Consider the following 16,606-nt stretch of genomic DNA (forward strand, 5'->3'; position numbering starts at 1 on the left):
CTCACAAAATTCATTTTAATTTTTAAAAATTCAATATACTGTGAACTTTTAGGAATGTCTAATAAGAACACTGTCTCAATACTAGGAAAATTGGATTCTTGTTTTCAGGTTTATACTAAATAGCTGAAAAGTCACTTAACCTCTCTGGAATTCAGCTTCCTTATAAATATGCTTACAGATAAAATGAAGAGCTTGAAATAAGTGACCCATAAGGTTTGCTGCAAGTTCTCAAAGGTGAATGTTAGTGATAGATCAACAACTTGGACTCTGTTCTTGTGCAAATGACTTGAACTTAAAAATTAAAACAGGATAAGATGGCATTAGCAGCAAAGTTGCTGAATCTCCCCCTGAGACCCCCATAAAAACAGACAGTGCAACCAGGATACCGAAACCAAACTCCCAGGGACAATATCTACAACAAAGCTAGATGACAAAATATCGTGATGAACTCCAACATACAAGTGGGTCATTACAAACCTTCAATAGCTATAAGACCAATGTGATATCAGAGACTGTGCAAGAGGAAATGAAGGGAAGACAAAGAAATTTGTGACAGCGCTGAGAGCCAGAGAACCCCAAAATTGCTATCAGGCACTCACCGGAAGCTTGCAAGTTCATTGTGAAAATAGCAGCAGAAAGTGGGAGGGGACTTCACAGGCTCCAACCTGTGGATGAGTGCAAAGGAACCCCTGGGAGTGCTAGAGTGGTGAGGAAGTGGGAATGGAGTTGGGCCCTATGAACTTAGGAAAATGAAAAACTGTCCTTCTAGATAAATCCCTGCACAGAGGAGTAACTCTTGGGAATATAATCCAAATTCAGCAGAACAGGGAAAATAGGTGCAAAGAGTAGAGAAGGTCCATACAAAACTGGGGGAGGGTGACACAGCTATCAGATCTCAGATCTCAGGCTATTTTTTGGATTATTTAGTGAAAATACAGGCGAGCTCTAGAGCAGTTAAGTTAGAAAAGCTATCCTGAGACACACTCCCTATTAATAACACAAGGAAAACTTTTTTCACTTAAAAATGAGCAAAACAAAAGGATCTTTGTTGAATCCCATTCAATATACAGTAAAATATATATATACATAGAGAGAATAGAAGTGAAATAACAGCCTAACAGACAATGAAAGCATCCCAGAAAGACATGCTTGCAAATTAGATGAAAACTATAACCTAACTATGGTACTATAAGCTAAAAGAAATTAAGGAAATAATAGACGGTCTGAAAGAACAACATAAATCAGAATTAGAAAAACTTAAAAAGTGTGGTGATTAGATAATAGGAATACTTGAAAAAAGAATGAAATGACTCAAGAAGAAATGAAAGAAAAATCATTTCAGAAATAAAAACTAAGCTAAAAGGAGTACTAGAGCAAAGAAATATAATGGATAAATGCCTCAGGAAGAACTGAAAATGCAAACAAGGGCATAAAGCTACTGTAGTTATGTTTAAAAAGGAGAGCCCTTGTCCTTCACATATATATTGAAATATTTACAGATGGAATGTTATAATATATGGGATTTGCATTAAAATAATCCAGGATTGGATCGTGAAATGAGAAGGTCGAGGGTACAGAAGAAAAGAGGCCATAAATTGATAACTGTTGAAACTGGGAGATTGGTACATGGGGAGTTATTTTATTCTATTTTTTATGTTTGAAACTGGCCATAATAAAAAGCTTAAAAAATAAAATTTAATACCAAATTTACAGAGCTAATGAAAGGCTGGGTCTACCAAATAAAATAATCCCTTGGAAAGCAGAGATTTAGTATTTTGTTTTTTATCTAAACCGAGAAAACTATATCAACTCAAATCTCTTAATGAAAGTTTTATTAAGTAATGTAAATATTTGCCAAAGACCTCTTCCATGCCAGGAAATAAAATAAGCAGATTCCACTACAATTAATTTTTACTTAATTTTCTTAATACTAATATTTCTGTTGTATCAATTTAAGTGACCAAAATGATCTTTTCACAGCAAAGGATATCCCAGTTGAGCTCTCTTCAAACTTAATAACAAATAACATTTAACTTGTGATGAGGAAAATAAGGTTTCTTTAACAATATTTAACTTGTAATGAGGAAAATAAAGTTTCTTTGTTCAGAACATATTTTACTTATGTGCCACAGAAGAAAAATGACCTTTACTGTATTATTTATAAAGCTATGAGACTAAAATAGATGATGAGAGAGACTGTGCTCATTCCAAGAATGTTACAAAATCACACAACAAATAACCTTCCTTCCTTATATGAAATCCTATGATGAAATCCATTTTTTAAAAAGTAGAGAAAAAAACCCTTATGAGCCTTATAAACTAAATTTGAAAGGGCCTATGAATTTGTTATTATATAACATTCCTTAAGGTAAAACACTTCAAATTAAGTTTTAAATGTAGTCTCATTATGTATCTAAGAGAAAACTGGCTACAGTATCATTGAGAAAACATTGAGGATAATTATTTTATCCTGCTTATTAAAAAGCTGAACAGTGATTACACTGAGTTTATTAAAATAAAACAAAGGATAAAATTTTATCTAATGAAAATTATAATTTTATTGCATTAAGAATTTCTTAAATGCCGTAACAAGAGGGATAAACCAAAAATCAATGTAAAAGGTTTATGAATCACTTGTCAGTGATTTTACACTTTAAAATGCATATTAAAAATACTTAAAGAGCAGCAGGACAGTTACTTTTCTTTTTCATTTCCTCTCTTACACTGTAAATATGATACAATGCTAAAGAAAATATTTTAATCACCCATAACCCGACCCCTAACAAATTTTTTTTTTTCGTTTTTCCTTTACTTTCTATTCTTTGTCCACAGGTACACATAAGGCAGTAGAGGATGGGGAAACTGAAAACAGGGGTTAAGTACTTTACCCAAAGTCATATACCCAGTAAATGGCAAAGTTAATACTGGAACCTATCTAGTCTGGCTTCAGGACATCTAAATCTCTTTGTCCATCCCCATCAAGCAACCTTAGAATTAATTCAGTTTCCCAAACGACTTCAATCTTGGAAATGCGTACTCTAATTGGTAGATACCAGTAATACTAGAAAGGTATGTTCTCTTTTGTAAATTAAGAAATTGGCATTCAGTGGCAGCTATTAAATGTAGAAGGAATCAAAGACCTAGAAAAAAACATCATTTTGCAAGTCCTAATGAAAATACTTATTCATATAAGGACTACCTATCGATGTGAAAACAATGCTGTGAATAGTTGGTATCACACTGAATGGTTTGCATAGTGCCAAAAGCAATATACAGATTATTTTCAATACACATGGGAAAAATAAATCCATACAATGGAGGCATCATATTGTCATCATCCTAATCCTGGGTCAACCTTAGCAACACTCATAGCGGATCAACCAGATATTTTGCCTTCTGGTATGATCCAACATGACATCCATATCACCAAAGATGTTCTAGCCAAAAACGTTAACCTTGAATCCACCAAGCCTTTAGATATAACTTTCAGTTTACAGGAAAAAGACAGTCTAGAGGAACAAGGTAAATGATACTACAATGAAGAAAGCAGCCAAATCTAAAAGGTAAGGATCACTGGCCTAGTCTCTCTGTGACATCTCAGTCGTCACTTCAAAAAACAAAAAAAAAAACAAGCTAGAATAAAACAGACTTACAGGATATAACAACCAGAAGCAATGCATAATAATGAACTGGACACAAGTTTGTACATATCAGCTGTAAAGGGTATTTTGGGGTGGGAGAATGTAGAAAGTTAAACATGGTCTGTGTGCTACATGGGATAAAACAGTACTGGAATGGAAAGAAAGGTGAGAATTATTGACTGAAAAAGTTGCAGAACGACGTGTACCTAACGATCTTATTTTGTCGTGAATGTGTGTTTATGACATTATACATTTCCTGAGGGAGGCAGGGGCCTTGAAAAGCTGAAAACCAAAGGGCAAATAAATACAATTATTTTGGTGAATATGCATAACCTACTGAAGTTGAAGATTTGCAAGCCTATAATACTATATAATAGCAGTGTGTGAGTGTGTGTGTGTGTGTATGTGGGAGTATGCAGGGGAATTACAGCTATATGTATCTGTACAGATGAATCTCACAAGCATAACACTGACCAAGGAAAGCAAGTCACAGAAAGAATACATAGAGTAGAATTCCAAAAGTTAGACAAGGGTCAAAAACAGGAAAAACTAACAACATATGGTTTGGTGATATACACGTGATAAAAAACACTTTAAAAAAACAAGAGGACAATTAAAGCAGTTTACCATAATGGTTACAGCTGTGGGAAAGGAATGGGAGATGGATGGTGGTGCACCCAGGGAGCTCCTAAGGTACTGGTAATATTCTGGTAGTGTTCTTTTTCTTTAGGTGGGTCATACATACATGCCACTCACTTTGTTACTGTTCACTGAAAGAAAGAAATAAAAAATATGTATACATACACACACACACACATATATTTCATTTGTATGTATGATATTTTGTAACAAAAAATATCTTAGGCCACACTGTAAAACTGCCTACTCCTTCAGTCCACCAGACTCCTTTGAGACATCGGGGCTCTTTGATATACAACATTATTTCCAAACTTTACTATGATAAGCAGCTTTAAAATAGATGTTGTCACCCTTGTAGCTTTTTACCTCTATTGAATGATTTTTCTCACAATAAATTCTCAGATCTGGAGTTACTGAGTCTAAGGGAATGAACATATTGACAATTCTTAGTACGAACTGTTACTTTGCCAAAGTGTTGTCCCAATTTATAATACCATCAGCATTTCAACTGAATACAACTTCATCAACAATTAGTTATTACTCCTTTAATTTAATGTTTTTAATTATCAGGTTATTTTGCATTTGACTATTAATCAGAAAAAAATAGTTTCCCTGCAGTTTGTTGACTATTTGTAACCTCTCGTGTCTGTTTACACTCTCTGCCCATTTACCTGTAGAGATCTTGACATTTTTCATATAAATTTGAAGATATTATTTGTATATAATTAGTCCTTTGTTATGAGTTGCAAATACTCCTAATCTGTTTTCCTTTTTCTTTTAGTTTGCTATTTTTCAGAGTCGATGCTATATTTTTTTATATATTCAAATATTGCCTTGTATTTCTTGAGATTTCAAAGAGGGAAAGTTATCATTTCTCTACAGATCAGATGACCCAGTCTATTCCCACTTTATAGTTCCGACTACACTCAAAGAGACACCAAGATTACTGGCAGAAAGTCCAAAAACTGATCATATAATAAAAAAAATAAAGGAAGTATTTCAATTCAGTGGAGAAAGAATGCATCGATGGTGTTAGAATAACCAGCTAATGATTTAGAAGGTAAAAACCCTCATATTCTACAACAAAGTAAATTTCAGGTGAATTAAAATTTAAATGTAAAAAATAAAATATTAAAAAAGAAACTAAGAGTCAATATTTACTTAATCTTGGAAGGCTTTCTATGCATATCTCCAAAGGCAGTAACCATAAAAGAAAAAAACATTTGATAGATTTCACTACATGAAAATTATAACGTTTCATACATGAGAAACCACCATAAAAAAGAAGGCAAATTTACAAAATACATGACAAAGATTTAAAGTCTTTAGTATATAAAGAATTATTACATGTTGAAAAGAAAAATATGGCACAATAGAAACATGGGTAAGGGCAATTTACAAAAGAAACATAATTGACCAATATACCTATTAAATAGTCAACTTCACTTATGATCTGAAAATGTAAATGCAAACAAGGAAATATTTTTTTGGCTATGATATTGACAGTAATTAAGAATAAGACATTCATAGACAATGTTGAAAGACTATGGGAAAATAAGCATTCTCATACTCCACTGGTGAGATTAGACTGGCAAACTTTCCTTAAGGCAATTCATCAATACAAATCAAAAGCTTTATGTAACCACCCTCTAAAATTCAATTTAACAGTTACAGTTCTAGGTATTTATCCTAAGGAAATAATTAAATACGTACAAAAGATTTAGGCACAACCGTGTTCATCACAGCCTTAGTTTATGAAAGTGAAAAACTGAAAACCTTAAATGTCCAACAAAAGTTGCTAATTTAAATAAATGACAGGACATCTATAGAAAATAATATTTACTAAGCATCTACTTAATATGACATTTAATAAACTTTTGGAACTGACATAATCATAAAGATGAAGAACAGATTAGGGGTTGCCAGGATTTAGGGATGTAGGTAGGAGGGAGGTGTCCATGGCTATAAAAAGGTATCATGAGAGAGTATGATGAAACTGTTTTATATCTGGATGTGACACCAATCTTCACGTGATAAAACTGTACAGAACTAAACACACACAAGTACATGTAAAACTGGTGACATCTGAATAAGGCCACTGGGTAAGGTCAATTACCTGGTTATACTACATGTAGTTATGCAAGATCTTACTTACCACTAGGGGAAGCTGGGTGAACATATACAGGATCTTCCTATATTATTTCTTACAACTGCATGTGAGTCGAATTATCTCCAAATGAAAAGTTTTTTAAAAAGACACTGAGGAAGAAGATTTGATTAACATGGAATGATGTTCATAACATACTGTGAAGCGAAAAACAGAATAGCATACACACATCTATACACACGGGTCTGGAAGTATATTCATAAAAGTGTTAGTTATTAATATTATTTGTTAATGACATGGCCCTTGTAGGGAAAAGATACCACATCTACTCTGTCAATTAAGATGCATCCATTGCAAGTGCTGACAATTGTTGACAATTATAGGAACCAAAAGAAGAGTCAATTAAAAAAAGAAAAGCTTCATAAACAGAACAATGAGTCTCATACTTGATCTTGAAAATTCAATTTACAAGTGCATAAAACTAAAAAACATTTGTTTAAAAAGACAAAACGGCAAACCCTCGCACATGCACAAATAGCCTATAGCTCATTTTTAACAATGGTTTTATTTCTGTGGGAAATTACGTATCTTGTAATCAATGAATAATTCCTAGGGAAACAGATTATCACTTGAAATATGACTGTATTTTCTGATCCTATTGCTAGCCATTACTTTAGTGGCTGATTCTGTTTTTTCAGTTTTAAGGGATAAACACAACCAAGTCATTCAGTTCACCTTCATCAAAAGGTTTGTGAGTTGACGACAGATGTCATGATGCTGTCAATAATGAGTTAACACCACAAGGCTTTGCTGGCATCAGGATTTTAATGTCAACAATGATAACTCCCCAAAATGAAGCAACTGTCAACTGCTAAGCTAGAACACAATAATCTAATCTTGAGAGTATAAGGTATTTTTTCACATGGAAGAATCCAACCAGCTCAATCTAATACCTAGCCAGAGCAACTCCAGTCTTAATAGTTTGACCTCGGTCAAACTTAACTAAGCCTTAGGTTCCACATTTGTAAAATGGAGATAACACAAGCATCTAACACAGACAAGGTTACTGTGAGAATCAGATGAGATAATGCATTTTAAGGGCTTAGCATTGGATTCAGCATAATAAATGCCAGAAATAATTTCATATATTTGTTTAACAGTATGTTGTACATACTAAATTTAATTCTATGCCCTCTATTTGGCCTAGATAGCTCATGCCAAAGTAACATAGAAAACTAAGGATTAGAACACAACTCAGCATCTTCCTAATATGCCTGATATCTGTATGTAAAACCTTCTTTCTCTGTACTTTAGCTTGTGCAAACTTTTCCATAATTATTTTAAATGCATATACAGAAAAGCAGTTTAACAAATGTGCAAATTCACACAGATACATGATCCAAAACAGTTCAAAGCAATACAAAATGACTAAAACTGCCATTAACCAAAAGCCATTGTAACTCAACATCAACACTAGGCTGGACAAAAAAGATACGTATGAACACTACTCAGGAGAAAAAGTAGATGTTGGTACTTTTGTAAATGTGATATAAACCAAATCAGTCAAGCGGTATGACATTACCCACTTAAACTCTTGGTAAAATCTAATATGAGATCAAACACTCATGTGAAGCACCACCCTGGTGAAAAGCTGCCCCTGGTCTCTTCACCTATTTTCAAACTATTTTTTAAATAGTCTCATTATGATAACATGATAGCTCTCATAATCATACTTGGAGAAATCAGTATCTGTGATAAATTACCATCTCTTTTTACACTGCCCTTTAATAAGATTACTAGAAAAGCAAAAAAGAATAAATCTTTCAAAGTATCCCTATTTTGTTGGTAACAACTAAATATCCCCAAAATCTTTCCAATCTCTCTAGCATATATACATAATATATACATGTGTATATATTGACATATATGTGTGTATATATATGTAGTCTTGTAATATACATATTAATATAAACTGGGAACTGATGATTTTTAGACTATTTTACTTTTCAAACCATTTACATACATAGCAGGCACAGCCTAACTTTTCAGTGGAAAGACTGTACTGAAACTGAATAGCAGATGATTTAGCATGAGTAACAGGTCAATTACATGGAATTATAATTGTTTCTGTGCATTGGGATTTTATGTGAAACATGAGAACGTGATGGTGAGCAGCCGTGTTTGATTTTAATTGCTGTAGCTTGAGTTCTCCAAAACATCATGAGGATACTGGAGAAAATGAGAAAATGACGTGAGGCATGGGAGATGAAAATGATGCTGCGGAGAGAACTCTGGTAACAGATGCGGCTCTCTCTGAGGGATTGGCTCAAACTTATGATTTACAGTGAAGCGTAAGCCTCTCCAGAGAGTCTTCTCCAGAGTTATATAACTCCCCTTACTTTTCTAGGTATTGAGAGCAGAAAAGGCATACTTTTCCATCAATAAATGCCTGAAGAATTGCAAAGCATTTTTCAGAACAGCAAAACCTGTAAGCTCTCTTTAGCTCCTTCAGCATTCTTACACTGACAAGGAAGAGTTTCACACTATGCCTCAAACAAGATAAATCTATTCAAAACCTTTACATTATGCCTCAAACAAGACAAATCTGTTCAAAACAAATGACAAATAATGCAAGCTGGTGAACAAAACAGAGTAAAAGAAAAAAAAAAAAAAAGGAAAGAAAACCGTCAGTTAAGAAGTCTGATAGAAATAGTGGTAACAGACACACAAAGGTCTTTCCCACCAAACGGCCAATGGGAAGAGGAGGAAGATGACTCAGACACCTGAATCTTTCCACTGCTCTCCATGAAAACTATGAGCCTTTCCTTGGAAGCATTCACCGTAACAGTAGTGGTGATAAAAGCACCTTAGTATGGCATTATGGGCTATAAAAATCAACTACGTTTTCTGAGCACTTACTAAGCATTTTACAGAATTATTCCATTGAATCCTCAACACAGCTGTGTGAGATTTATTCTCTTTTAGAGATGAGAAAATTGAAACTTAGACATTAAGGAACATATGTGAGGTGGCACAAGAGGCACAGATGATTCAAACACAGTCTGTCCCATTTCAGAGCCACCTTGTCAATCACTACACTATGCTCTCAAATGAGATACATACATGTCAAGGTAAATAAAACATATGGATGGTACAGCATTTGTAGAACCAAATGACTTTTGAAATATTACTTTCATTCCTACTCACTATGTTATTCAGTTAATCAATATTCTCTAAACTTTAAAACTTTTTGCCCCTAGCCACCCCCAAAATATATATGAATATATGTATGTGTGTGTGCTTCACACAGTGATACACACATGAAATATATGTTTCATGAAACTATACTCATCCTGGGACTTCCCTGGTGGTCCAGTGGTAAAGAATCCACCTTCCAATGCAGGGGATGTGGGTTCAATCCCTGGTCGGGGAACTAAGTGGGCAACTAAGCCCGCACAGTGCAACTACTGAGCCCACGCACCTCAACTAGAGAGAGAAAACCTGCACACCACAACTAGAGAGAAGCCCACGCACCACAACAAAGAGCACGCATGCCACAACGAAGATCCTACGTGCCACAACTAAGACCCAACACAGCCAAAAATAAAAATAAATAAAATATTTTTAAAAATGTTGCATCCAAAAAAAAAAAAAAAAAACTAGGTTGATTAACCAAGATGGCGGAGTAGAAGGACGTGCTCTCACTCCCTCTTGCGAGAGCACCAGAATCACAACTGGCTGCTGGACAATCATCGACAGGAAGACACTGGACTTCACCAAGGAGGATATCCCACGTCCAAGGACAGAGGAGAAGCCACAGTGAGACGGTAGGAGGGGCGCAATCAGAGTAAAATCAAATCCCATAACTGTTGGGTGGGTGACTCACAGACTGGCGAACACTTATACCAGAGAAGTCCACCCACTGGAGTGAAGGTTCTGAGCCCCACGTCAGGCTTCCCAACCTGGGGTTCCGGCAACGGGAGGAGGAATTCATAGAGAATCAGACTTTGAAGCCTAGTGGGAATTGATTGCAGGACTTCGACAGGACTAGGGGAAACAGAGACCCCACTCTTGGAGGGTGCACACGGAATAGTGTGCGCATCAGGACCCGGGGGAAGGAGCAGTGACCCTGGGGGAGACTGAACCAGACCTACCTGCTGGTGTTAGAGGGTCTCCTGCAGAGGCGGGGGCTGGCTCTATTTCACTGTGGGGACAAGGACACTGGCAGCGGAGGTTCTGGGAAGTACTCCTTGGCGTGAGCCCTCCCAGAGTCTGCCATTAGCCCCACCAAAGAGCCCAGGTACTGCTCCAGTGTTGGGTTGCCTCAGGCAAAACAACCAACAGGGAGGGAACCCAGCCCCACCCATCAACAGTCAAGTGGATTAAAGTTTTGCGGAGCTCTGACCACCACAGCAACAGTCAGCTCTACCCACCACCAGAGCCTCCCATCAAGCCTCTTAGATAGCCTCAACCACCAGAGGGCAGATAGCAGAAGCAAGAAAAACTACAATCCTGCAGCCTGTGGAACAAAAACCACATTTACAGAAAGATAGACAAGATGAAAAGGCAGAGGGCTATATACCAGATGAAGGAACAAGAAAAAAACCCAGAAAAACAACTCAATGAAGTGGAGATAGGCAACCTTCCAGAAAAAGAATTCAGAATAATGATAGTGAAGATGATCCAGGACCTCGGAAAAAGAATGGAGGCAAAGATCGAGAAGATGCAAGAAATGTTTAACAAAGACCTAGAAGAATTAAAGAACAAACAAACAGAGATGACCAATACAATAACTGAAATGAAAACTACACTAGAAGGAATCAATAGCAGAATAACTGAGGCAGAAGAACGGATAAGTGACTGAAGTCTAAAAACAATTGTCAAACCTGCAGATGTTTTATCTGCACAACAATAACATTCTGACTCTTTGAACATCACTGAGTAACTAACCAATTTAAAAGAAAAAAAAATAATTTTATCCAGCTCTGGCCAGCAGAACAAAAATAAACAAATGACCTGTAACCTTAAAAAAACAAAAACAAAACTACACTCATCCTTACTACATGTAATATATTCTAATACATATTCTATTCTACTTCTGTTTTTTTTAATGCTGGAATTGATTTCATGACCCACAAATAGGTGGCATCTTGCAATTTAAAAAAAAACAACTCTGCTCTAGACCACAGGTTCACGGGTTTTAGGAAATACAGGCAGAGAAAGTATGGACATCCTCTGATATTAGAACCACACACAGGCATCCTGGGAGAGGATTAAATAAGATACATATATGAGAAATCACTTGGCAGAGAGTCTGGCATAAACAGGTATTTAGTAAAAATCAGTTTCCATAATACCTCCTACAACATTACTATCCCCCAACGTTTAGAGAAGCGAAGTTACTCCGCCACCATCATAAGCATTATAGTCAATGAGCTGCTGGCCAAAGTTAACCACCTTAAAGTTTCAATGCTCAGCTAACATCAAGAAATGGAGCTGTGTTACCTACATGACCTTTCCTGATGAAAGCGGCTTATCATTTCCAAGAAAATGTTTTTTTATGAACCACTTTGATAGAAAAATTTCTTAAGTATATCAAACACTGACTTGACTTCTTAAGAGGACTATACAGAATTGTCTTTTCTCAAGGACCCAGGATCATAATTGTGCGCACACAATGGTAAATTTTAGAGCTGGTAGATGCCTACCTTAGAGGTCACCTAATTCAAGTCTCTCACTTTACAGATGCACAAATTGATGTCCCAAGATGTTATGCAATTTTCCCAAAGTTACCCAGTAGGAAGGTTAAGTGATTCCCATTATGCCACATCGATTTTGGACTATGCTGAGCATGACCTAGCAAGGTAGTCAGGATTTAGAAGCAAATACCCCTTGTAATTGCCCCCATGTTTGTTATTTTTGTTATCTCACTTCTTTCCCCATAATCTTTAGCAATAAAACTCTTAAATCAAAAAAGGATCTATGTGTTTATGCTCTGCAGGAAAAGTGTTAAGCTAGCCTACTCCACAGCCCATTTAGGGGAAGAATTCCAAAATATAATATGTGTGGTGTACTTTAGTAAGGAAAGGGATGCAGAATGAATCTCTATGTGGCCTTCAGAAAGCAAGAAGGATGCAGTGAAAAGGCCACATTGGCTTAGAACAGCTCTGAGCATGTGACACTCAGGAACCCCAAACAGCTCCTCAGAATAGGCAACACAGTAAATGTCACAAGGGCAGGGACTAGGTTCTCAGTAAATGTGGGTTGAATATTCTAAAAAATGTGTAGTCTGTCACTACACTAAATGGTGCCAGGTCATTGTGCTGTCTGACGCAGGTTTGCATTTTAGGTGTTTGTCTCTCCCCTTTCCCATAAGGATATGAACTGTCACTTACGTCTAATGACACCCCCCCAAACACGGCTTTTGCAGAAGTTGATAACGTTTCCTATATCTTCTAATAAGATGCTTCTAATACACTCTGAGCATGCTAGAATTTTCTAAAATAAGAATGAATATGCTCTAAGTAAGAGAATGAGGGATTCCTCTACGTAAGAAGCATGCCGATATTATCCCATAACTCTTGTAACTTCCATCTTGCCTGCCCTTCTGTTGAGTGCATGGCTCTGTTGCGGGTTACAGATTACACAGGTTGCCAGATAAGTCACCTGCAGTGAGGTATTATGCTACTGGGACTATTTTTAACCTGCAACTGATGATACTTCTCTGTAACCCACAAAATTATCACTCAAATGTCTTTTTAAATGGCAAAATGTCTTAAAAATGTCAACCGTGCACCCAAACTGAAGGCCATTTTCTAGACACTTATTACTATATCCATTTTTTAAAATAATTGTCATGATTTTTCATTAAAATTTTTTTTTAATTTTATATTGAACTCACTATATCCATTTTTGTCCTCTCCCTTGAGACTCCATTTGGCGCTCCTTCCTTATTCCATTTTCTTCTATATTTTCCATGGTTCAAGTACTTTATCTTATTCTTCTGCCTTTGGGTGTTCGAGTGATATTTCCTGTATTTTGTAATCAGGAGGAAATGGGCTTAACTAAGAAAATACATACAAAACTTTATTTTCCCATAATCTCTTCAAAACATGATCTTAAGGAAAACGTTGTGTTATGAAGAATGAAAAGAAATACAAATTAATCAAGGTCAAAGGGGTTTACAATATTATCCACAGATTATTTTACTTGATAAAGCAATTGTCTCTTGATGACATTTTAACTATAACTAAATCTGCTAAAAGAAAAACTGCATCTCATAGCCTATTTCTTCATGTTTCTGATACGTGCATGATTAATTCTGCTTTTGTTATTAAAACTGAATCTTTGAAACACTAATTTTTCCATGATTTACTCAAGCTAGTACATCTAGTAAGGCAAACACATCTTAAAGACCACTTTCAGCAAAGTATTTCAGAAGAGGAATATTCCAAACACATTAAAAATCATTCTTACTCAGTAATGATTGGAATTATTGGATTCATTTATTTGGGAAATGGCTTTTATCCAATTTTTCCACTTTGACTTACCTAAAAACAAAGCTTCATATCATAAATTTAAACAATGTGCTTGAAAAGTAAAAATGTGTTCACTAAGTGATATGAAAAACTTCTAACTCAAATAAGTTCTTCCCATACTTTGAGAAATAACATTACTCTCACGGAAATAAGTCTAAAATGAATCTTTTTCCAAATACACCAGATACCCCTGATGCAATTTTCTGGATCACTCACAGAATCTTCCTACCTCTATCATAACGGACTCTAACAGGATGGATGTAATCCATATTATGAACTGAACTAGAAGGCAAAATACATCTTATATAAGAATTAACAGCACTTAATGATAAGAATTAGCACCCTTATCAATTAAAATTTGAATCAAGATAAGAAAAAGTATCTTAATGATTCAAAGTAATTTTTAAAACACCCTAAGTGCCAAGGTAACAACAACAAAAAAAGGCAGTAACATAGGACCCAAGTATGGTATAACAACTATTCTAAAGTGGATATTGTTCTAAGTTTTAGGATAGACTGGAGAGAATAGAGTCTGTTGACTCCTTCCAGCTCTCATCCAACATCTGTTCATAGCAGCTACAGTAAGGTTATCTGTAGCCATGCAGTTTTCAGGTTGAGAATAAACATGCCCTTGCTGTTTTGAAAACAATTACCCAGGTACAACCAGAATAAAATAATTTTTGGTTAGACAACACTGGAAAGGTTATCTAGTTTACCCTCCCTATGTTCAAAAACAAGGAAACTGAGGCTCAGAGAGATTAAGTTCCTAGCCCTAGCAACTCACACAGCTAGTTAATGGCCAAGCAAGGTCTAGAACCAAGTTTTCCCAATTATTTCTATTAATATGGGTTAACTCTGAGGGTCAGAACCACTGATTCTCCTTCTGGTATGGAATTGACTTTTGGAAATTTACCGGCTGTGTGATCTTGAGCAAATTGCAACCTTTCTAAGCCCTTTTGCCTCCTCTGTATAGTGTAAAGAATACGTACTCTAACAAGGTTGTTGTGAGGATTATATACGGCTTGTAAAGTGCTTAGCACGTCGATTAGCAAATAATAAGCATTCGAAAATAAGTAGTTATTATTTTTACTCCCGACCTGGAAACATGGCTGCTCCTACTGTTTAAGAAGACAATGAACTGAATTCATCAACACAATGGACAGGGTCTCAACCACCGGGGTTCCCCAGCCTACCACGTTCTGTAGACAGGAGAAAACCCCACCCAACAAACTATTTCACCCCATCTAAAATCCACCCTTTACACTGTTAAGAAAAACAAAATACCAACTGCTGCCAAATGTTTTCTGCCACGTGTTGTACGTGTAATTTGTCAACTAGAAATTGCAGGGGGAGTTCTGGCACCACCCAAAACATGAAGAATAAATGACGGGAAAACAAGGGGAAGATAAGATCACACACCTGAACTGGACTCACAGACGCTTGTTCTCAGCTTATTTAGCTGTGGGTAGATAGGCGGGTGGTAGAAAGCAAAATGATTTCTTTCAGCACCATAAAGCAGGAATAATGGCCACCTCAACAAATTACAACCCCCTAGGCTTCTCAACAAAACATAAAAGAATCCATTTCATCGCCTTAGTAAATTAAAACGTACATGGGCAACAACTGAGCAACAAAATGTATCCGAGCTGCACTGCACCCTAGGGTTATATAAATATATGAAAAATTCCTATGAAATGGCGAGACAAAATGATGGGGAATATCACCTTGAAATTAACAAGGATGAAATCATGTCATGCCAAAGGTGTCTCCATTGACAAAATCCCCACCCTCCGTTCTCATGACACTGCAAACCCACCTCCCTCTAAGGAAATTACAGGAATCACCCGCAGCAACCAACCTCAGCAATCGACATCGACCAGATCGACCCCTACTCAAATGGCGCTAAGCACCGCGGGTCCAAGCCCCTCCCTGCAGCTGCCAAGTCCCGCGCTGGCTCCAGACTACTTCGCTTCCTTTCCGTCCTTCCTCTCACGCTCGACCCCCAACATTTCTCGCCGACCCTCGCCACTGACAGAGAAGGTAGGAACGGGAAAGACTTCCTACACTTTGTCCAGTGAGTACCAGAGCCACACATACCCGTCCCTATTACGACCACATCAAACTCCGAAGGTAGATTATCCGCCATCTTGACAGGAAACGTGTCACGTGACTATTGCTTCTGGAAATGAGATCAATTTAGGCATTGCCGTGGTAGAAGGCGGAAGGGAAAACACTGCGTTCTGGGTATTGTAGTTCCTGGGTGGCGGCTCCAGATAGGCGGCTACAGCATTGTATTTGAAATGTTTCACGCGAATGTTAAAAGCTCGATTCATTTTCCAGGCTGAGTGCAGTAGCGCATTTAGCCTGGAGTTTTGGGGTAAAAAAGAGTTGTAGATTTTTACTCTGATGGCTAGGATGAATGTGGGAAGACCTGGGAACCCCTTGACAATGATGAAGCAAGAATTGTTAGGAGACAAGGAGGGCGGAGTGAAATTGAAAGGGGATTGCTTTGTGAAGAAAGGAAATTTTCATTCCAGTCTGGAAACTGTTTGTTTCCCCCAGCATGTCTGTACTTTCGTTTTGGCCTGCGAGGCATAGTTTTTCACACCAATACCTTCACACTCTATCCCTTATCTTTTTTTGTCTCTGTCTCCCCAATGAAAACCCACGAAAAATCTCGC

The 16,606-nt window shown here is 36.7% G+C and overlaps 1 protein-coding gene across 1 annotated transcript in view; it reads right to left on the reverse strand.

The window, feature by feature from the left end:
* The window catches only part of CHM (CHM Rab escort protein), a 188,622-nt gene extending 172,532 nt beyond the window's left edge, over positions 1-16,090 (reverse strand). The window contains exon 1 of the mRNA XM_068533890.1: positions 16,023-16,090. Within this exon, the coding sequence (XP_068389991.1) occupies positions 16,023-16,071 (49 nt within the window). The 5' untranslated portion in view covers positions 16,072-16,090. The remainder of the gene's footprint in view (positions 1-16,022) is intronic.
* Positions 16,091-16,606: the final 516 nt, after the last annotated feature.

This window comes from Eschrichtius robustus, chromosome X (genome assembly GCF_028021215.1).
Source record: "Eschrichtius robustus isolate mEscRob2 chromosome X, mEscRob2.pri, whole genome shotgun sequence".
NCBI classification, from domain to species: Eukaryota; Metazoa; Chordata; class Mammalia; order Artiodactyla; family Eschrichtiidae; genus Eschrichtius; species Eschrichtius robustus.